The sequence below is a fragment of the Phalacrocorax aristotelis genome, chromosome W (genome assembly GCF_949628215.1).
Source record: "Phalacrocorax aristotelis chromosome W, bGulAri2.1, whole genome shotgun sequence".
NCBI classification, from domain to species: Eukaryota; Metazoa; Chordata; class Aves; order Suliformes; family Phalacrocoracidae; genus Phalacrocorax; species Phalacrocorax aristotelis.
In genome coordinates, this window is record NC_134310.1 from 1,118,608 (window position 1) to 1,140,243 (window position 21,636).

The 21,636-nt window shown below is 57.3% G+C and overlaps 1 protein-coding gene across 1 annotated transcript; it reads right to left on the reverse strand.

The window, feature by feature from the left end:
* Positions 1-1,207: 1,207 nt before the first annotated feature.
* ST8SIA3 (ST8 alpha-N-acetyl-neuraminide alpha-2,8-sialyltransferase 3) lies at positions 1,208-13,284 on the reverse strand. The gene is made up of 4 exons (XM_075077198.1): positions 13,021-13,284; positions 11,464-11,586; positions 8,643-9,200; positions 1,208-7,911 (listed from the first exon to the last, which is right to left on the reverse strand). The coding sequence occupies exons 1-4, from the start codon at positions 13,197-13,199 to the stop codon at positions 7,629-7,631; spliced, it is 1,143 nt and encodes a 380-aa protein (XP_074933299.1). The 5' UTR covers positions 13,200-13,284; the 3' UTR covers positions 1,208-7,628.
* Between the last annotated feature and the right edge of the window lie 8,352 nt (positions 13,285-21,636).

Below are 21,636 nucleotides of genomic sequence, written 5' to 3' on the forward strand. Positions count from 1 at the left end.
TAAAATACACCTGGAGCTTGCATGGAAACAGAATAACTGGAATAACTCCACATGGCAGCTCCAAGTGAAAAACGCGCAGGTCGGACTTTGCGTCATTGCTAGCACCCGGCCAGGGGTGCACGGGGCTGCTCTCCCTGGGCAGCTCATCCCACAGCGGGTGGTGGGAGCTGGGCACACAAAGGGCCCCCGGGTGCCGGTGCCCTCCCACTGCACCGGCAGACCCCCGGGGAGGGGCTCGGCTGCAGGCAGCTGTCCCGGCACCCTGAACAGCCGGCAGGCTTTAACGGCACCGCGTGAGCCGGGGTTTCCTTCCAATCTAGGGTGCGTGTAGTCTCCCTGCAGCAGGGATCCCCTGTGGAAAACCCCACCCGCAGCGATCTTGAATTTGGGAGCTTTTCTGAAAACAGGACTTTGCTCCCTTTTGACATGCGCAGTATTGTACGTAAGTATTTCAGCTGGATTATTGTCGAGCTGGTAAGTGCATTTGGATCTGTGAACAGTTTCTATATTTACACACTCAGGAGGAAAAGAAATCAGTTATAGTGGGAAAGAGCATCAGCTGTTTGGCTCGTCAGCATGAAGGGTGATTTGCGCTCATCAGCGTGGTGCTGAAGGAGGCGGGGGATCTCTGGCTGTTGGCCGGGCTGCACGGGATAGCGGCAGCCGGTCTGCCTGCCCCGATGTGGCTGTGCCGGTGCGGGGCTGAGGCCGAGGGCTGGGGGGCTGGGGCTGAGGGCTGGGGGCATGAGGCGCAGGGATGGGGGGGCTGAGACCGAGGTGTGCAGGGTTGAGGCTGAGGGATGCGGGGCTGAGACTGAAGGCTGGGGGGGGCTGAGGCCGAGGGCTGGGGGGCTGAGGCAAGGGGTGCAGGGCTGAGACCGTGGGGAGTGGGTGAGTGAGCCCGGCCAGACGTTGGGGTGCACCCTGACTCCTGTTAGTCCAGCTCCTAAAATAAAACTTGGGCTGCAGGAAGCTATGCTCAGACTTTGCTAGGGTGGAGTATTCGTGGCATGCCTTCATACAATTCGAGTACATTTCCAACCCTGCTGCATATCCTTGAAAATATGGAAGGCTTTTTGATTAAAATGACAGTCTGGTGCTCAGCAGAGTGTGCCTACAGCACAGAAACCCTCCCCGCACAGGCCCGTCGTTATTATTGACTGTAAGCAGCTCAGGAAGTAATAAGGAAGAAGCGGACACAGCTGAGTTTTACGGACTTTCAATGCACAATAAAACATTTTATTTAAAAACAATGCATTCAATATCGTGTTTTGGCACATGAGTCAATGTTGCAGGCACATTCACACCAAAGAATCACATTGCTGAGGGATCCCACGTGACTCGTCGCGTTGTTCCCCACAAACGATGCTCACGAGGAGGATGCGGTGCTCCGCCACGAGAAGAGCCAGGGCCTTGCTCGCCGCCGTGCCCACGCGCTGGGGCCTCGGGCTGGGGCCACGGCTGGCACGGAGCGCGGCAGCCCGCGGGCCGCTGCCGGCCCCTCCGACGCACGCAGGCGCCCTGCGGGAGCATGGCTGGACACCAGCTTCGCTTGCAACGCGCTTCACACCATGGGCGGCATTGCTCTCCGCCCGAGACCGTGCCCTGGCCCTTTATGTACATTAGCCATTTAAAAATAAATACTGCTTTTAGTATGGCCATTAAATAAGGAAACCTTTATTACAATTATGGCATTTTTTTTCTTTTTTTTAAAATATTTATCTTTTTTTTATTGAAAACAACTCCATCAGGCATTGAACTGTATAGCCGTTAGAATAAAGACACATTCATTTACAGAAAACCTGCTTTTTTCTAAACAATTTGTTTTTGCAACTTCCATTCACAGTTATATTTGACAAACGCTTGCTTTTTGGTATACTCCACGATTAAAACCGGTAGCCAAAATGACTTTATTTTAATGTATCTTGCTACCATCCACTGAAAAGATGCAAGCAACGGAAATACAAACCCCAGATGTATAAAAGAAGAGAAGGTAACGCACGCATTTCCACCCTTATGTACACCCCCTCCTCGAGCCCCCGCCCGACCGCAGCACCCAGCCCCCCACGGCACCCGCCCCGAGCTCCCGCCGACGGTCCCTGCTCGGGGGCCGGGGCTCGGCATCTGCCCCGTCGGCGGAGGGGCTGGAGCGGGATGCGGCCGCCGCGTGCCGCCGGCCGCCCACAGCGCCTGGGACGCTGTCCTGGCAGCCCAGGGCCGAGCGGGGTCTGCATCCCGCCGGACCCTTCCCGTGGAGCTGGTCAGAGGGACTTCTTTTGATTTTGTGAACTAAAACCTTTTGCACTTAAACATTGACGACGTTGCATTACGCGTACTTTGATTTAGCTGTATTCATTTGTCTTGGCATTCAGTAATGACAGTGTTTTCTCTGGACCATCAGGCATTCGTGTAGGTAGACAGAGTCAGGAAGATTTTGGGCCAAACAGAAGCGAAGGAAGAGTCCAGCCAGGGTGATGCCGAATGCAGGTGCTGTTTTCTGGCCCGAGCAGGGGCCGGCAGCCGGCACCCCGCGGCCCCGGGGAGCCCCGGTTGCTAGAGCGGAGCAGATTGCGTATCTAATGGAAACGCATTTTCTGCCGGCGCGAGGCAGATGCAGAGAGCCTCCCCGCTCAGCCGCTGCCGCCTCCGCACCCTCTGGTCCTCAGCTCTCCAGCAGACCCCCCACAAGCTATCGCCGTCCTCCCGCATGCAGCAGCCCACGGCGAGCGGCCAAGCCTGGACCTTCCCTGAGGGCACCTCTGAGCTGAGGGACGCCAGGCAGCGCCGAGGGCTCCTCCAGGGCTCCTCCAGGCCGCCCAGCACTGACCCCCTCCAGCTCAAAGGGAGACCCGATTTGCTACAAGACCAGAATTAGGCAGCGCCATAAGCCCGGCACAGCGAGACAAGGACTCCGAGCCCAGACCTGTCTGAGCAAACCCTGGGGTGGGGAGGGGGGGGTCACCCCGCTTCGGATGCGCGGTGCCCTAACGCGACGTCCTACGAGAAAACCAGCCTGAAAAGGGGGGTTTGGGAAGGAGCCCAGTCTGAGCACGAGGCACCCGGAGGGCCCTTCCCTGGCGGGGGGAGCAGAGCCCACCCTGGGCCGCTGCTGCTCCCTCCAGCCAGCACAAGCTGCCCTTCCCCCCTACTCTCTCGACAAAAGCAGAATTCAAAGAGCATCTAAGAAAACAGGCAAAAACAAAAGATGCACATTTTAAGATGGTTTTCCACATTGCAACAGCTCGGACAAAAAATATTGATACTAAGAAGCAATTTACTTTGGGCTGTATTGCGCCATTGATTTTGGGGCAGAACTCCCCGTTAAAATCAATGATTCTGAAATGTTCAATGTGGTTCTGAAAAATCGATGGGGAGTTTTGCTTAAAAATCAATGATATAATATGGCGCTCTGTCAATAATTTTTCTGTATTCCCATTTCCGAATATTTGCAGTCATTTTCATGCTTCCTTCTCTGCACTCAGGGCCTCTTTGTGCCTCTGGAAAGTTCCAGCTGTGCTGTGAGGGCCGTCCCCTGGGCCGGACGGGGGGTCCCGTCCCTCAGTGGGGCCCAACGGGGCTGCAGAGCAGCGGGGCTCCCCCCAGAGACCCCCCAGCGGGGTCTGCTGCCTTCGGTCATAACGAGGCCTCGCCACAACGGGGTGGACCTGGGAGACACTCTGGTTGCTTAAATCAAGCAAGATCGAATTAAGATCCCGTGTGTTAAAGCATCTTTCCATCACCACCCTCTCGACAAGCTGCGGGCACATGCCGCGCTGCGCCCCTGGCGCTCTCCGGGCTGGGGGTGAGCGGGGCGTCGCAGCCCCCCGAGCACAGCCGCGGGGAACAGGCCGGGGACGCGAGTCGTGGGGGAACAGAAACTCCAGCTGTGGGCAATCTTCTCAAGTTCAGTGTGATTAGGAAGGGAAATCAAATTAAAAAAACCCACATATTATGAAAAACTACCCTGGAGCAATTTAGGGTTTTGGTTTCAACTCCTAATCTTTGCGTTTTATCTTCTCTCCCGCGTGCTCTGAAGCAGAACCTTGAGCGGAGGGAAGAGGCGCATGGCTCAGGGACAACGACCGTGGCCCTCGGGCACGCCGGAGCTGACGGCTTCTCCTCCCGCACGGGGAGAGGCAGGACGCTGCGCCTCTGCCCGAACCAGCGCCGCACAAGCCCTGCTGCTCAGGTGCAGCAGCCACGCAAGCCCTCGCAGCGCCTTCAGCACGGGGAAATCCACGTCTCCCACCAGCCCTCCCTGGGGACGCTGGGGACAGGGCAGGTGGCCCATCCCACACCGCTTGCCAGCACCTCACAGAGCACCCGTGGCCAGTTTGGCTGCGGAGCCCTCCCCACCCCGGTCTCGCTACGCAGCTGCGTGGCAGGTTCATCTGTCCCCACCGGCAGCGGCCCTGCCGCGTGCGGCCGCGGGGGAGGCGCGCAGCCAGCCACCTCGCCCCAGGCTGAGCCTCCCCGCTGCGCAAAGGGCCTCCTGGAGACACACGAGGTGCACGGCTGGAAATATGTTTGTTTAGGCTAATGAATATTTACTTGAGACTACATCTAATTTAAGGTAGTTATGTCATGTAGATGCCGTGCGGCAGCCAAGCAGGATCTGCCAGTGCAATTCCCCAGTGGGAGCCAGCAGCTGAAAATTGTACAGAGCACGTTGGCCTCCGCTTTCATGCCAACATAATGATAATAGTTCACATGTCTTTAATTTGCTGATTAAAAATGATCGCTCCCTGCACAAAATTGAAGAAATGCCTCTTGATTAAAATATCTGGTATTAAGCACAAGCCGACAGGCGTCACCTGGGGCTTGGGGTGACCCTTCTTCCCCCGTGGGCTCTTTGCTGAGCTGGCTCCTGGCACCTTCACCACACACCTCAGCGACCTGCAAAGCGATCCGCCTGCCTTAGCGAACATGCATCTGCTGTACAGCTCAATAGGAAACGACGCTGGAAATGATTAATTACTGTACTTCGTTAGCAACTAGCGCAAAACGCTTCCTTCCCTGTGCAATTTCTCTTTTTCTGTTTTTGGGCAAAACCAATCTGTGCGCTCCAGCGCTCAGGGAAGGGTTCCCGCAGGGGTGGGACTGGTGCCGCCCAGCCGCTCCCAGCCCCAGCAGCTCCCCGCTGCTCGCTCGGGCGCGCGGTCCAGGCACCCAGTGGGTATGATCCCGCAAATCTCGCCGACGGGGCCCGCAGGCAGGGGCTGGGGGGGCTCGGTCCTTCCCGCGGGGACGCGGGCAGCCGGGAGCGCTGGGGACGGCCTGTCCTCGTGCTCTGAGGTCTGTGCCCAGCACAGCCGAACGCCGCTCCCTGCCCCGGGCCCTCGTGCGCGGCTACGACACAAATAATACATGATAATATCAAGAACAACTCATATGGCACCATATGGCATAAGACACCACCATCACTGCACGACTATGTCTTCATAACAACAGTTGCTAGAGGTCGTACTCTGCTGTAGGAACGGTGACGAGTGCAGGAGCGACACGGCAGCACGGAGAGCCGGAGCTCCCGGGAACGCCGGGCCAGGCTTGGCAGCTGGCGCGGGAACCGCCACAGCTCCCTGCAGGAGTGGGTCTGTGCACCCTGCGGCACGGGGGAGACCCAGGCCCCTCCGCAGCGTGCCCCAGCCCTAAAGAGCCTTTGAAAAAGCAAAAGCCAGGAAATGTGGGATAATTAAAATGGGGAAGGAAGCCTCCAGCTCCTCCACCACCTGGGGCACAGGGGAGAAGGGGCGCACAGCTGCGGGAGCCGGCGGAGCTGCGGTGCCGCGGTGAGGCGGCTGCGGGCACTGGGAGATGCTCTGGGCCGCTCAGGTTTGGCGTTGTACTTGAGATCTCCTTCCTCACCTCCTGCATTTGCTTGGAGGTAAAGAGGCTAAAAAAAATTAAAATGTGCCATTTTAAAGTATGATTTTAAATTGGATTTTGCATCTTCTTTCAGTGTATAGTCAGCTCTCAGCGTCATACGGAATAGAAAAATGTTAAAATACTTGTAAGTATACTTTCTTGTAATAAGAAACCAGTTATTTTACAGGCTCCTTTATCCTGAGACAAAATGGCCAACGTTTTCTAACCCTAAGGTTTGTCCTCTCTACAAACAGCCTGGTTTTCAGCGGTACCAAGGAAGCCGAGCCTTCCTTTGGCTGCCTTGGATGGCTGTTGGTGACCAGAAAATGGGGCCACTAATTTATTTGTCTGACTGTGGATTTAAACGGGGAAATCTGGTAACTGCATTTCCTCTTCCCTGCACTCCTGCTGCCTCGCTTCCCTTTGAAGACCGTTTCTAAAAATCCCGGTGCCCGGCCGCCGCTGCTGCCCGGCCGCTCGGTCCCTGCCCAGCCAGCCCTGTCGCGGGGCCGGGGGGTGACGGAGCCTCGCTGACCGGGGCACTGGCCCACCTGCCTGCCCCAGCGCCGACAATCGGGCTGATGAGGGCTGTTACCGCTCCCTACAGGCCCTGCATCGCCGGGCAACACACCCCATCGCCTCCGCAGGACAGACGGCACTTTGGGACGTAGGGAAAGAGAGAGAGCGCCAGCGCTTGCAGCTCCGCAAGGGCAAGCGTCGGGTCGCTCCGCGGCGGGTGACACGCGGCAGAGCTCACCGGGCCGCCCGCCGTGCCCCACCAGCTCCCTGCCCCGCGGTGGGACCGCGCGCGCAGCGCGGTGGGGTCGGGGAGCGCTGGCGAGCTCTGTGGGTGCGGAGGGACGGGTGGGAGCTGCCGCGCTCCCCGCCCGGGGGGATCATCCTCCCCAAGGACCCCTTGTCATCAGAGGGTGCGGAGAGCAGGCACAGAGGGAGGGGCGCCTGCGCCGGGGGTCGGGGCTCCTCTCACCCAACGCCCCTCCAGAGGAACCTAACGCTGTTTGTCCTGGTGGTTTAGCTTCAAAATTAAAAGACCAAACGGTATCACATGGATGGGAATGACCGTGCTTCAGCCTGGCTCATTTGGACAAGGATTTGGCCCAAACTGAATTAAAGCGCTGCAGTATTCTGAGAGCGATATAAATGCCTAGCTAAGGTACAAGCCATGTTGTGACCATCTTCACGTTATTCTTAAAAAAATGTAAAATTCAGTAAATATGAAAATATGCAAGCGGTGGAAATCAGGATCCACTCCGAAGCACTTGCAAGTGGCGATGAACTGGAGTTCTGAGTGGCTTTCTCCATCGGCCACGGCAATATATGTATGCTGAGCTATTGATAGCAACATATACAAGAGAAGCGAAACCTTTTAAAATTAGCTTTTCTAATTCTAATAGGGAAGGGACAATAAAATTAAGAGATTCAGGGCATTTAGTAGAATGCTAAAATATGAAAATATCTTAAAACATACTTAGTAGCATATCTCTAAATGCAAAATATTTCAACTTTGCTGCTGCATGAATAGCATCCACAGAATTTGATAAATGCTTCTGCACTGCTAAATATGCTTAAACCCTTCGATGAGCAGTGACAAGGGTGACTAAAAAGCATCTTTATATTATGGAAAATATTTTAGGGTGGTTTTTTGTTTGTTTGTTTTTTTTTTTAGAATTATATCTGAAGAATGTTTAATTCGGTTTTGGGCACTTTTTAGACAATCATTTGGCACTTCAAGATTTAGGTTCTTAGGCACAATGCGACAAGGTGAGTTTGGCCAGTCCTTCACCGTGCATCCTGTAGAGCAGCTGGAACTCTGCAGGCAGCTGGTGGGACTCCTGCCACTTGGTCGTGAACTTTGTTCCCTTCTTATCATAGTAGTGGTACGGGAGGTCCTCCCTCGTGTTGGGGTCGAACCCAAAGGGCCAGAATCCGTACAAGTGGATCTCTTCACATATGGCAGAAGCAAGGGTGTACATGAGAATACCTGTGCTCAGCCGCTTGGGTGACAAGTGTTTGTTCTTCCAGTATCTGTGGAAAAAACAAAGGCGTGTTAGTTTGGGGTGCAAGTACCGCCACAGGTTTGCTGTAAGGAAAAAACAACGTTACTGCCTGGAAGCCATCAGTGCTGGCAGCCGACAGCCCGGGTAAGGCAAGGGTTGCTGTGGAGGTCAGTCCGTAACGACCGGGAGAGCCCAGCAGCCTGAGCAGCGCTCTGACTGGTAGTCTCTGTGCTCCCCTTCCCCAGGTTTTTAAGCAGGAGATGTAGTGCCTTATCCAGAAAAGTATGACCCACTGGCTCCTGCTCGCACGTGCATTTGCTAAAGGGAGGCAACGTTATCCTCCTTTCATTTATTACAGTTCCCCTGGGCCACCCCGCCGCTGTCTGTCAGCATCCCTAGCTGCTCGGTGAGAGGAGCAAGCTCCTCCATACGCAGCGCTTGGCTTATGCGGCATCTCACGCAGCTCCCCGTGCTCCTCCCGTCTGCGGGAGCAGCGGCAGGAGCCGGGCCCAGTGAAGGACCGTGCCCCGGAGCGAAGGGCCAACCCCGCTGCTGTGCTGGGCGTGCATCCGTAAAGAGGCAGCTGCGGTACTGCCTGAAGCACTACCGAGCCTGCATTTGCTCTGAAAGCGAGCAGCATCGGGTCCTGACCTGCTAGACAGTGCCTACCAGGTCAGGCATGAACAGCAAAAGAAACACAGTTGTATTTGTACAAAGAGACGCGTTTTGACAAGATAAAGGCAAGGCAAAAATACACACCTGTTAACGTGCTGCATTATATTTCCTGGCCACGCCAACTGGACCTTTAGTTGCCCTCTATGCTCGACAAAGAAGTCAACCAGTGTTCTCGTGACTGTTGCTGACGTGTGGAAGAAAAAAGCGGGGATCCAAAGAATGGCCCCATCAAGCTTTTTCAAACTTAAAAAGAAGTTGTTGCGATCCTGAATGGTCAAAAGATTGTTGTAATACTTCTCCAGGATGCTGGGGTTGAAGGTTGTGAGGTTGGTTTTCCTTCCAACATCTTTTTGGAAAGCCTCGGTTGGAGCAAAATTGCAGCGAAAAACAAAATCAGATTTATCGATTTCTTGGCCGCACTGACTCCCGGTCAGGATCCCACTGTTCCCCACCACGGCGCAGATGTTGTAATGCTTGTTCAGGACCGGCGACACGTCGGGAAGCAGCGATCTGAAGTTATTGCTAATAGAGAAAACGTACTTATGGCTGGAATAATCGTAATGCATCAGCTGTCCAATCCGAACACTACTCTTGGTCAAAGAAAAATTTTTTATTACATCGACGTGCTGAAGGATTTCTTGCCTAAAATGAAACAGAAAAAGAGAAGAGAACGTGGGGTTATATTTCCCTTCTTTCTGCGGTGGAGAGATTTTCTTCCCAGCTAGACTCACGCTTTTCTTTTCTTTTTTTAAACGTAGTGGTTTCCTGAGCGCTGTGGTACAATGGCTTTTAAATTAACACAAATAGATAGGAATTAGGGAGCTGGCTCCTTACCTAGTTCTATGCTTGGCTTTACTGGGCGGTCATGACTGTCGCCAGCTAAGGATTTGTCCGTGTCTCTCGGAACAGTGTCAGGATGAAAAGACTGGGCTCGCTGAGTAAGTCCGACGCGTGCAGCCGCCAGTGCCCCCCTCCCACGGGCGCCCTGCCGTGGGGTGCCGCGCCACGCAGCTCTGCTGCGCCGCGGCTCGGGCCTGGTGGGGAAGTGATGCCGGTGCTCCCTGCGTGCATTTCGCTCCCGGTACTGGACCGTGGACCTTCGACCGTGTTTGCCATCAGGCACGTGAAGCGAAACCAAGCAGTCCAGGATTTTCAGTTGAATTAATGGTAGCTGATTTTTAAACACATGTACTTTTTGTGTTCTCATTGAGAAGCTTTGAATCACAAAACCAAGTGACTGTCTCTGTCTCCATTTATGTAAACATCATTCCTTAATGTCTTCTTTGGGCAAGCACGCCAGGATTTTTACAAGGGTTATTAGAGATACTTAAAACCCAAACAAAACCAACCCTGCTCAGGAATTTCCCTCGCAGGGCATAAAATTAGAAAACCAATACCACTTTATTTGCTCATGTTTATGGAAAACAACCAACCCTTCTTCCAGCTCGCGTCCTCCAATGTCTAAGCATTAATGGAGTCCCACTGGGTGCCCTAATTATGGGTTATGGCTAACGGACAAGCACAAAGGCAGATCCCGAGGCATCAGCTAAAATCACCAGAGGGGTGGTACAGAGATGGACTTAGAAGGGATGAGCTGGTGGTGCCTGGCATGAAGCAACACCGAGGGGTGCCCACTGTCACACCAGGCTGGGAGGTCCCCGGGAAAGGATGGGGCAGGCCAAGCGACATCTCCCCGCGGCGCCCGCAGCTCCTTAGGGGCAGCGGGCAGCATCTGTCAGCACGAGAGGGCCATTACCCACCCCGCTGTGCCGGTGGCAGCGCTGGCCTGTGACCGGGGGGTGCAGCAGCCCCATCCTGACTCTGCAGCCCCCAGGGGCCTGGGCTCCTGCTTCTTGGGTGGGATGTGGGAGCGGAGTCGCTAAAACAGCAGGCACTTGTTGGGACAAAATTGCAGTCCAAGATGGTAATGGCTATCTTGAATGCTTTTATTTCCTTTCATAGATTTTAAAAATATATATCAGTAAAAATATATATAATTGTATGAAGTACATATTTACTGGCAAATCTATCTATCTCTATCTCTATCTCTATCTCTATCTCTATCTCTATCTCTATCTCTATCTCTATCTCTATCTCTATCTCTATCTCTATCTATATAATCTACATCTTTATCTATATATCTATAGATCTATAGATCTTTATATCATCTATACCTACCCCTATACCTATACCTATATCTATACCTGTATCAGTAAAGCCGATAAATAAAAGGGGCCGGCCAGACACCACCAAGTTCACCATCACAGTGAGAAAACTGAAAGCACGTTTTACTTCCCATTAAGTACAGAGCAGCTTTGAGGAAGCCGAAGGAACCAAGAAACCCCTTCCGTTGCCACACAGCAGGGAAGTCAGTGCACCCCGCCAACAGCAGGCGACGCACAAAGAGAGCGTCTCCGGTGGGTTCAGGCTCGAGGGGCCGCACCCGAACCCCTCGCTCTGCCCGCCCCCTCAGCCGGAGCGCGCTGGAAGGCAGAGCCGCGCTGCACTTGCTCAGAACTGCCGTTAGCGGGGAAGTTTAGCTGGGTGTTTGTTGGCCTCCATGAACATGGCATTTCATGGCTGCCTCAGTCTGATTTGTTTGAAGTTTTAAAACCCCAGACGTTTATCTTGAAGTAATGACAATTTCCCTTGCATGCTGGGAAACTGGGTTACGTTCTGTTTGGTAAAATAGCGCGTGTTGCAGCCTGGTGTCCTGCTCTGAAATAATCCATTCTTCCAAGATAGCTGTAACCATCTGGGGGAATGTTCTGATTCAGCCTTTGTCTCTCACCGCAGGCAAATCACTCGGAGCTCAGAGCATTTAGCAATCCCTGATTGTATTTTCTTAAATCCTGGGGGGAAGGGGGCAGCCTCATGCAGGGTGGGAAGGGGGGCGTGGGCTCACCTCTGGTGTGCGAAGGCGGTCTGGTTGAAGGCCCACTTGGAGGGCTTCTCCTGCAGCTCGTGGGTCAGGGAGTTCGTAATGGGGACGAACGAGGGGTCCAGGAACTTCAGCGCGAACTGGGACCTGGAAACAAGCACACAGACCCACACAGGCACGCACAGACCCACGCAGGCATGCACAGACCCACACAGGCACGCACACACGCACAGACCCATGCAGGCACACACAGACCCACGCAGGCACGCACACACGCACAGACCCACGCAGGCATACACAGACCCACGCAGGCACACACAGACCCACGCAGGCACACACACACACGCACAGACCCACGCAGGCACACACACACACGCACAGACCCACGCAGGCACACACAGACCCACGCAGGCACACACACACACGCACAGACCCACGCAGGCACACACAGACCCACGCAGGCACACACACACACGCACAGACCCACGCAGGCACACACAGACCCACGCAGGCACACACACACGCACAGACCCACGCAGGCACACACACACGCACAGACCCACGCAGGCACACACAGACCCACGCAGGCACACACACACACGCACAGACCCACGCAGGCACACACACACGCACAGACCCACGCAGGCACACACAGACCCACGCAGGCACACACACACACGCACAGACCCACGCAGGCACACACAGACCCACGCAGGCACACACACACACGCACAGACCCACGCAGGCACACACGCACAGACCCACGCAGGCACACACACACACACACACGCACGCACGCACGCACACGCACACGCACAGACCCGCAGCCCGTTACTGGCCGTGCCCGTCCCGCCCCGCGTGTCGGCGGCATCAGCACCGCGGACAGCGCCCGCCGCTCCCCGCCGGCCCGGGGTCACCGGGAGGCACCGGGCCCAGAGGCACGGGGGGCACCGGGAGGCACCGGCGGGCACCGGGGGGCACCGGGATGCACCGGCCCGCGATGCATCGGAATGCACAGGGCCGAGAGGCACCGGGAGGCACCGGGCCGGGCTGCATCGGGCTGCACCGGGCCGCACCGGGCCGGGATGCACCGTGAGGCACCGGGAGGCACCGGGCTGCACAGGCTGCACCGGCATTCACCGGGCCGGCCTGCACCGGGCTGCACCGGGAGGTACCAGGCTGCACCGGGCCGGCCTGTACTGGGCTGCACCAGCCAGTACCGGGCTGTGCTGGGCTGCACCGGGCCGGGCTGCACCGGGCCATGCCGGGCAGGGTGGTGTCGGGCTGCTCCCCACCTTTCAGCACCCGCGGAGCATTGCGGTTCCCCTCCCCGGTCCCCGGGGGTCTCCCCCGCTCCCCGCAGGACCCGGGCGCCTCAGCGTGGTGCGGGGCCCGGCCGGTGCGAGGCGCGGGGGGAGGGAGCCGCATCCCGGCGGCGGGGCTGAGCCGAGCGCTGCGGGGTCCGCGGGGCCTCGCCGGACCCGGGGGACTCCCCCGGGAGCACCACGGGGGGCAGCGGGGCGGGGGAGGGGGAGGGTGGGAAGGGCGAACCCCCGTCCCGGAGCTCGGCCGCGCCCTCACCTGAATCCCGCGTGGAACATGTACATGCGGGGCCCCCCCGGGCCGGCGGCGCGGGGCGCCCCGAAGATGTTGTCCTTCTTGAGCGAGACGTAGCTGATGAGGGAGAGGATGAGCAGCGCGATGCTGAGCATCACCAGCCCCAGCACGCTGGCCACCCGCACCATCTTGCAGCTCCTCATGCCGGGAGGCGGCCCCGCGGCTGGGCGTGTGCGGGGGGGCTGCCGCGGGGCTGCATGGGGGGCGGCGGGACCGGGACGGCGCCGGGGCCGGGGCCGCCACCGCCGGCAGCCGCAGAGAAAATGGAGGGACGGAGCGGCGGCGCGATGAAATGGCAGCCGGGAGCGGCCGCCCCGCCGCCCCGGCCCCGGCAGCGCCGCCGTGCCCCCCCCCGCCGGCCCCGGCCCACGCACCGGCAGCCCCGGTGCGCCGCGGAGAGCCGCGGTGCCACCCCAGCAGCCCCGGGGTGCCGCACCGACAGCCCCGGGGTGCCCCCCAACAGCCCTGGGGTGGCCCCCAGCAGCCCCGGGGTGGCCCCCAGCAGCCCCGGGGTGCTCCCCAATAGCCCCGGAGTGCCCCATCGACAGCCCCGTGGTGCCCGCAACAGCGCCGGGGTGCCCCACCAACAACGCCGGGGTGCCCCCCAGTAGCCTCGGGGTGCCCCATCGACAGCTCATGGGTGCCCCACCAACAGCCCTGGGGTGCCCCCCAACACCTCCGGGGTCTCCTCCCCAGCAGCGCCGGGTACGCGACCTGGCATCCCAGGTGTGCCCACCCTGACATCCCCGGGGTGCCCCTGGCAACCCTGGGGTGCCCAGAGTGGCCTCCCCGCTGCCTTGGGGTGCCCTGCAGTGACCCCCCAAAAGACCGGGGGTGGCTTTGCCTGGCAGCCGCGGTGGCCCCCCATCAGCTCCAGTGCCGTAGTCACCCCTGAGCCCCGTGAGTGCATGTGGGGGCCGTGCCACTGCCTGAGCCGGGGGAGCGGGCGCTGCTTGGGACCCTGTGCCTTTGCTGGGGGACCAGCGTCCAGGTGGGTGCACAACCTCCCCCTGCCCCCAGCACAGGGCTGCGGGGCGGTGGCGTTTCCCTGCGATGCTGTGGGTCACCGTGTGGCACGTACAGCGCTGCGGGAGGCTACGCCTGGGCAATGCAAGGCCCAAAGATGGCTCAGGAGGCGCCTCGATCTTTAAAAGCCTGGTGTTTAGGGCACGCTACCACCTAAAAGAACCCTATTGGTAATTAAACTGCCCTATAAATCACACAGTCAATTTCACGTGAACACCAAGAAAGCCTGACTTCTGTAATTTGAGGAATGTCTCTTCCAAACACGACTTCTGCACGCTGCGATACCTTCAGTGTTTCTTCAAGATACGTTTTTTTTCCCTTATAAAGCTTGCCCCCATAGACAGCTCTGCCTCTGAGCCCTGAGTTCATAGAAGTGCCTTATAAATAATAAATACTGCCTTTGTAGCACCATCGTTGCTCTGGGCTATATCCTACAAGCTCTCCACGCATGAAGCTCTCTTTGAAGAGGAGGAACACGAGGAGCTTGCAGGGTTGGGCTTTACGTCACAGCATGGTTTTTCAGCCTTTGGTGGGAGTTTGACCTGAGTATGGCCCAGAGGTCTATATCCATTCCTGGGGATACTCATGGCTTTGGTGGAGGGAGGAAAGGATGGAAAAGTAGGAGATAAGACTGTTTTGATACAGGAGATATAGGTTTTTTACATGACTCTTTACACGGTTTCTGTTGCCGTCCACCCGGCGCATGCTGTCCCCAGCTTCAGCGAGCCCACCCAGGCGCCCACGGAGGTACCACCCGCAACGTTTTGCCTTTAGATACTTTGGAAACCAATTCTGTGACACTTAACATTGTCTTGCGTAGTTCCTGACCCTGCCTCCTGGGGCCGGGTATAAACCCCAGTCTGCACAGCCCTCGTGTCGTACACCTTTCCGCTTTCCACCACACGACTTTCCACTCTGCTCGGGCAGGAGTGGAGCTCCCAGCAGCTGGGTTTGGTACAAGGCTCCCAACGGCCTCCGCGAACGTTAGCGAGTGAGGGCAGGGTATTTATTGCCAACAGGCTGCTGGACAAGTGGGGCTTTCCCCTTTCTGCAGCTGGCCCTGTGGCGGTCCTGGAGCCCACTGGACGTGTCACCCGGCGGTCAGGCACGAGCTGTGAGTGGATCAGAGGCTTTTTATCACGAGTGGGTGAGCAGCATGGGAAGGCCAAAGGCCATGCACTGCCCGGTGGCCCAGGCGAAGCCCCGACAGTGCCCAGGCAGAGCTTTGGCGCTCGGAGAGGGATGTGCTGGCGGCGGCAGCACAGCGGGAGGAGCAGCAGCGCTCCTGTGCTGTTGGGGACAGCTCAGCCGGAACCGCGCGGAGCCGGGGGAAGGAGGTCGATGTCGCACCAACCCCGGGTTTGGACCCACTTTGCTCCCCCATCCTGCCCAATCTCTCTGTGCAAATGAGATCCGAGAGGACACTGGAAAGGTGCTTTGGCAAGAAATGTTGAAAAACCCTGCCACATGCTGCAGCCGCTCTCCTCTTGACCCCGTTGTGAGCCCCGGCCTCGCAGTGCCATCCCTGGTGCCTGTGCACGCCAACAAGTTGCAGTGGAAACAAAGGCAGTTCTTGCTTCAGATTCTTCAGAGATAGCAATATGTCAGGAGCCCCTGGAGAGGCTGAAAGTAAATGAATCAGTGCTAGAAAGTGAAGGATATCATCCGCGCTGAATGGTGAAAAGGAGTCCTGAACAGTATCTTCATTGATTTTCCTGTAATTGACACAGAAGCTCGGCTCGCCGGAGGCTGCGGGCGAGAGGAGTGGGGAGGCCCGGGTGCAGAGCTCCCTGCCCCAGAGCCCGAGAACATTTCTCCGCAGTTAGGTGGCTTATATTTTGTGCAAAGCTGTGAAAGAGGCGGTAGGTTGGCAAGCCAGCATTTTCACTGTTCACGGGGTGTTTTGCAAGCTGCCTTGAAGACAAGGGGCAGAGAAGGCAGTTTCCCATGCCTTCACGCCACCAGCAGCTTCCTGCCGCCCCTGCAGTAGCGGTGAAAGCCCTGGCGTGCAGGTTACACCGAGTCCTTGGCTGGTGATAAATACCCGTCCTTAAGTGAGCGTGTTTGTTAGAAACGCAGCAGTGGCACACAGTAGGAAATTTGTAGGAATTACTGTTTAGACGAGATTTGAGGCTCTCCAAGGAGGAATGTACCTTCCATAGGAAACCCCTCAGCCGGCATCTGCGGCGCCCCGGCGCAGGCGGCGGTCCCTGCTCGATGGACACCCTGCCCCGACGGCCGGCAGCCCGGGCTGCCGGGGCTGCTCTTGCAACGAGAAATGGAGCCTGCGGTGGGTGCAGAAGGCAGGGGTGGGGGCAGGGAGAGGGTCTGGCTGTGAGGGCGAGCGGCGTTAGCATCGCGTCCGGCGCAGCTGCCAGGGAGCGGTGGGTGCTGGGCAGGGCAGGAGGACCAGCCCAGAGGTCCTCACCAGCCCGGTTGCCAGTAAGAAAAGAACCCCCAGCAGATGCATCGGGTGGGATTTTTTTATTGATGCTAGAAAAGAAATGCGTTTGAAACGGGGACAAGGATTCAGCCCGCCGGAGCAGAGGCGAGGCGGCGTTTCAGCGGAGGAGAAGCGCAGCTACAGCGCGTAAAAGAAACGAGCAGCTTCGATTCGCTTTCAAGGCCAACTGAGGAAGCGCCCATTGGGCCGGTGGGCGCTTAGGAAAGGTTCCCACTTTTTGAGTTATTCATGGAAACGGGACACGGCCTTTTTAACTCTACAGAAAAGTTGCATTTGGAAGATTTGCCCCCACTGAAATCAACCTTTTCTGCTTGCAGTTTCCTTCCCTCCTTTGAAGCTGGTGTTTAAGGTGTCCAAGCATGAGGGGTCTCAGTCTGATGGACTGCACCCAAAATAATTTTGAAGTCTCTTTAAACCCAGGGGCTTGTCAGCCTGCTGGCGGGTGAAGATCTATGAATTTATTACCAGAAGCCTTCTCCCTCCTCAGCCGCGTTTAGCAGCCGAGACCGCTGGTTTGCAGCATCTCCACTTGCACTGAAAATGCGTTCCCTGGGGAAGGCGGTGGGGAGCGAGACACCTGCGGCTCCTGTCACGCTGCCGTGCTAACGAACCACCCTCTCCCCGAGCCTTGAAGCAGTGGCAGCAGCCAGCAGCGGCAGGAGCCAGCTGCAAACAGCGTGGCATGGGGACGGCACCGCGGTGGGTCGGGGGGCCTGGCCCCCCGCTCCGGCGCGGACACCCGCAGCCTGGCCCGGGGCTGTTGCGGCAGGAGGGCTCAGCAGGGCTACCTGAAACGGGGTGGGCGTCCCACAGGCTTCGCCACCTGTGCCTGGCAGGGACATCGCACCAGCCACGGGCCGTGACAGCAGCAAGGGACGCCTGCAAAAATCGCTGTTTAGGGGCCAAATAAGCATGAGAACTGGACCCAGGCCGGACCCAGAGCAGACCCAGGCGGGACCCTGGCGGGACCCTGGCCGTCCCAGCACCAAGCCCCTGCGGTTTCCCTGAGTCACTCCCCTGAAGGAAGGCCCCGAGGTTTCTGCTGATGCAGCGCCAGGGTAGCTAAATGCTTTGTTGAATGCCTGCCCGAGTGTGCCTAAGTGCTTTCAGCCTGGGTGGCTGCTGAATTGGGTTTCCTGGGACAATTATTTTGAACATAAGTACCCAAAGTCTGCTCGAGTCCTTTTCTAAGTGCTTAAGTTATTTTGTTTTAAAAATCTGGCACGGCATCCTTATAGCTGCGGTCAGACCAGTCCCAGATATGTATTTATTTTAATTATATTTGCAAAAACTCTTGCTGGACGTAAAGGGCACGCGTCTCTTTCTGACTTTACTACGTACAATATTTTCTTCCAGCCTTCGACCCCTCATTTTTCTGGCAGCCCCAGGAGCCTGCTGCCCGTCCCCCCCGAGCCCCAGGCACGGGCTGGCCCACGCGTTGCTCGCATCCCGCGGGACCGTGCAGGAATTCGGCCCCAAGCCTCAGCGGGAAACAACGTCAGAACCCGGGAATAATCCTGGTGTGCCAGCGGGGAGGGAGCGGTGTGCAGGCAGTTACCCGCTCCGCTCACTCACTGCTGCCATAAATGCAAGGCAAGGGTTAGTTAAGCCGGGCTTTGCAAGCCTGGCAGGTGAGAGTTAGGCAGAAGTGGCAGCCCTGCAGCGGGGGGAAGTTTATGCACATGCAGGGGGTGGGATCAGAAAGGCTGCAGGCGTTTGCACCAGGGTGGTGGGCTCCATCTCTTCATCCCTGCCCCCCAGCCTTGAAACGAGGCACGCCGCGGGAGGTGGTGTGGGGTGCCAGGGGTGCCTCTGGCAGCCGAGGGACCTGCCCGGGGACTCGGGGGAGCAGGGAGACGACTGCCCTCGCCCTGGGGAAGTCACCTGCTCCAGATTATTATTCACGCTTCACCTAGTTAAGCCACCCGGAAGTTACTAAAGGCTTTGGGATTTAAGCTAGTTGTCTCTTTTAATAGTCTACTGTGTTTTAAACCAGCTGGTTTGTGGCACTGCGTTAGAAGCTTCCCATGCTAATTACTGCACCTCCTCCCAAAGCAAGCCAGAAAGATCCCAGGGTGAGGAGCCCAAGTGTTCCCATGCCAGAGCCTCCTCTCTGGAGTGGAGCAAGGGGCAGCGAGCCCAGCTGTGCCCCCAGCCCCGCTCTGCTGCTTGCTGCAGGGATGCACAGCACCACAGTAATGCACAGCGCTGCCGTGATGCACAGCCCTGCAGCGATGCATGGTGCTGCAGCGGTGCATGGCCCCGCAGTGATGCACAGCCCGGCTGCAATACGTGGTGCTGTGGCAATGCACGGCCCTGCAGCGATGCACGGCACCGCAGCGATGCACAGTGCAGCAGTGCACGGTGCTGCCGCTCGCCTGGGCTGCTGCTGTGGATGCTGTCCTCTGCCTCCTGGGGCAAACCCCCGTGGGCTGGCACATGGCCGTGGCCCTTGGGGACGTGTCTGACTGCGTCGGCCTGACCTCACCAAGGACAAATGGCTCTACTATGGAAAATACTAATGAAAGGGCTAAAGCTGGGAAGAGTAAAGGAGTGATTAGTGGTGTGCATACAGCTGAGCTTCCTGCAGATTACTTTTATTTAGACCTAATCCTCTGCATTGAAAAAAAATCCCAAATCTCTTCATTTTTTTATGGAGTGATTATCATAGACTCCAGAATGACTGTATAAAAATTAATCCTGGGGGATAAGATTGGTTTTGGAGCTGCAGTGTGGTGCTGGCCAGGCATATAAGAAGCTGGTAAACAAACCTTTCCCAGAGCAGGGGAATTAAGCTCTGGTCGGGCTCCCTTGGTCTCGACGCGCTGTGGGGGTTTATCTGATCGCTTCAGAGGGCGCAGGAGCAGCGGTTTCACAGGGTGGCCCGGGGGTACCCGACAGCCCCAGCTCTCCGAAGGCCTTGCCGGGGTTTCCCTGGCGGCAGCGACGGAGGCGGGTGGGGGACCGCAGAGCGGGCAGGGGTCTCTGATGGGAAAGAGCCGTGCCGCCAGCGGGGACAGCGCGGGCACCCCAGAGCTCTTGTGCTGGATGTGGTATTGACGGGGACACAGGCGGGACGGGCTGGTGGCACCGGTGGCCCTTGTCCCCTCCCGCAGACCGTCGCCTTTTCTTACAGGAACCGTCTCCGCAGGGACTGTGGCCTCGGCGGCACCGTCAGCGAGGCTCTGGGCTGCCCGTGTCCCCCAAGTGCCACGCAGCCCCCGCGGCATCGCCGCCCACCCAGCCGTCCTCCAGGCTGAGCTGTGTGGTCATCCTCAGGGCTCTGGTTCAAAAAGGTGCTTAAGCCCAGCATTAGGAGCGCACGCCCGTCCTGCTGCCAAGCGTGATGGATCTGTAACTATTCTGAAGTGATCCATGAATATTGCATGTGGATCCACTTATTGGAGCCTCTGCTGCATGGATGCCTGGGTCTGCTTTAATAGGTGGCTGTCAGGAAATGCAAGCAAGGGAGGAATAGCTCGAGATAAGCCCTTTTGCTGCCAGCAGCGGAGGGCTGTTAAGGGGGGGCAAGCAGCAGGGCAGGGGAAGGAGAGACCGGCAGGTTCCCTGTGGTGCTGGGACCTGGGGGGGACACCGGCAGACATGGGTGCCCTTGGTTGTTTTGAAACCTTTTTCCCCCGCACTGTTCGATTCCTCGCCTTAAAGCAAGCCACAGAGGGGATTGGGAGGGCTCCCCGCTGGCGGAGCGGGAGCGGGGGGCCGGGGACCCCCAGCACGTTCCTGCCCAGAGCCGTGGGCGAGGCGGGACGGAGGCTGCCAGCCCTGGCAGCGGGGAGCCCGACGGTGCCCAGCTCCAGGGGCTGAGTGTCCAACATCTCCGCGGGGCAGGGAGCGGGGGGGGGGGAGCGGGAAAAAGGAAGGAGGAAGGAGAGGTGGCAGTGACCTCGGCGTCTCACTGCAAACTTCTGCAACCATTTTCACCCCCCAAAAGCAAAGCCACGAGACCTGGCACCTGCCGGCGCGGTGGCAGAGCCGCTGCTGGCTTCCACAGAGGCTGGTTTCATCGGAGCGTCTCGGTCCCGTTCGGTCCCGGCCTCGGTGGCACAGGGCGCCTGGAGAGGGACGAGCAGCACTTGAGCTGCAGACGGAGAAGCCACTCCGAGCAGGGGTTTTGCAGTAATTTACTCCGTGACATTTAGTCAGAAGCTGGAGACTTTGCCTGGGTTTAATTTTACGCATTAATCAACAAGAGAGGGAGCATTTTATTTTTACGTAAATGGCCACTATTCCGCTCCCATTTACACCGTGTGGCTCCATTGATTTCATTAGGATCCGCCAGGCAGAAATGGGAGTGGGGCTCGGCCCCCTTAATTAAGACGACTGTTGCTAAAGGCAGAATGATGGAAAATAATTAACCCTGTAAAAAACACACGATGCTGAGAAGGAGAAATACATAATTTAGGAATCAGGAGGCTGTTATGCAATATTAATTGCAGACAGCATGTCTGAACAGCACGACATACCGAGAGTTGTGCTGCTCATCACAAAGCTGCTTGAAGAAGGCCAATTTTGCTCTTGATGTTAAACAAAGAGCCCAAAAGATGCATCTCCAGTTAAATGGCCTCCACAGCAGGGTGGGGGGTCCAGCTTCATGTGGGGGGGAGCTGGGGGTCAGCACGGCTCTGCCCACAGCTGTGCTGGCCAGGAGAGCCCACCACCCCGCGGCACGGGGAGCGGGTGTCGCTCCTCCTAGAGCTCTGCCGCGCAGGGGCGATGCACTGCCTCCACTGGCGGAGGCTCAACCAATTTCATTAATTAAAGTTCTAATTGTGCTAAGCGAGCTTTGACCTCCTAGGAGGACCCTTGCCCTTCTTTGCGAAGAAAATTGGATTATTTCTACTAGTGCTGATTGTCAGTGCCTTCTTTGCTGCTAAAATATTCTCTCTACTTCCTAATCAAATGACTTAAAAAGGCCAAACATGGAACTTTCAACAGCAATAACAAATGCGCCTATTTATTTAAACAGGCGCAAGAAATAGTAATTCAATAGGCAATTTCTAGAGAAGGCTATAAATGAATGCAAACAGAAGGTCCACTTGTCTCTGATGATGCTTTAAGGGTTGGATACT

Excerpts from the sequence above, each read along its gene's own strand:
- ST8SIA3 (XM_075077198.1), bottom strand. The coding sequence starts at position 13,199 with ATGAGGAGCTGCAAGATGGTGCGGGTGGCCAGCGTGCTGGGGCTGGTG. Across the intron at positions 11,587-13,020 it reads ATGTTCCACGCGGGATTCAG|GTCCCAGTTCGCGCTGAAGT; the intron begins GTGAGGGCGCGG and ends GCTTGTTTCCAG. Across the intron at positions 7,912-8,642 it reads ATAATGCAGCACGTTAACAG|ATACTGGAAGAACAAACACT; the intron begins GTGTGTATTTTT and ends TTTTTTCCACAG.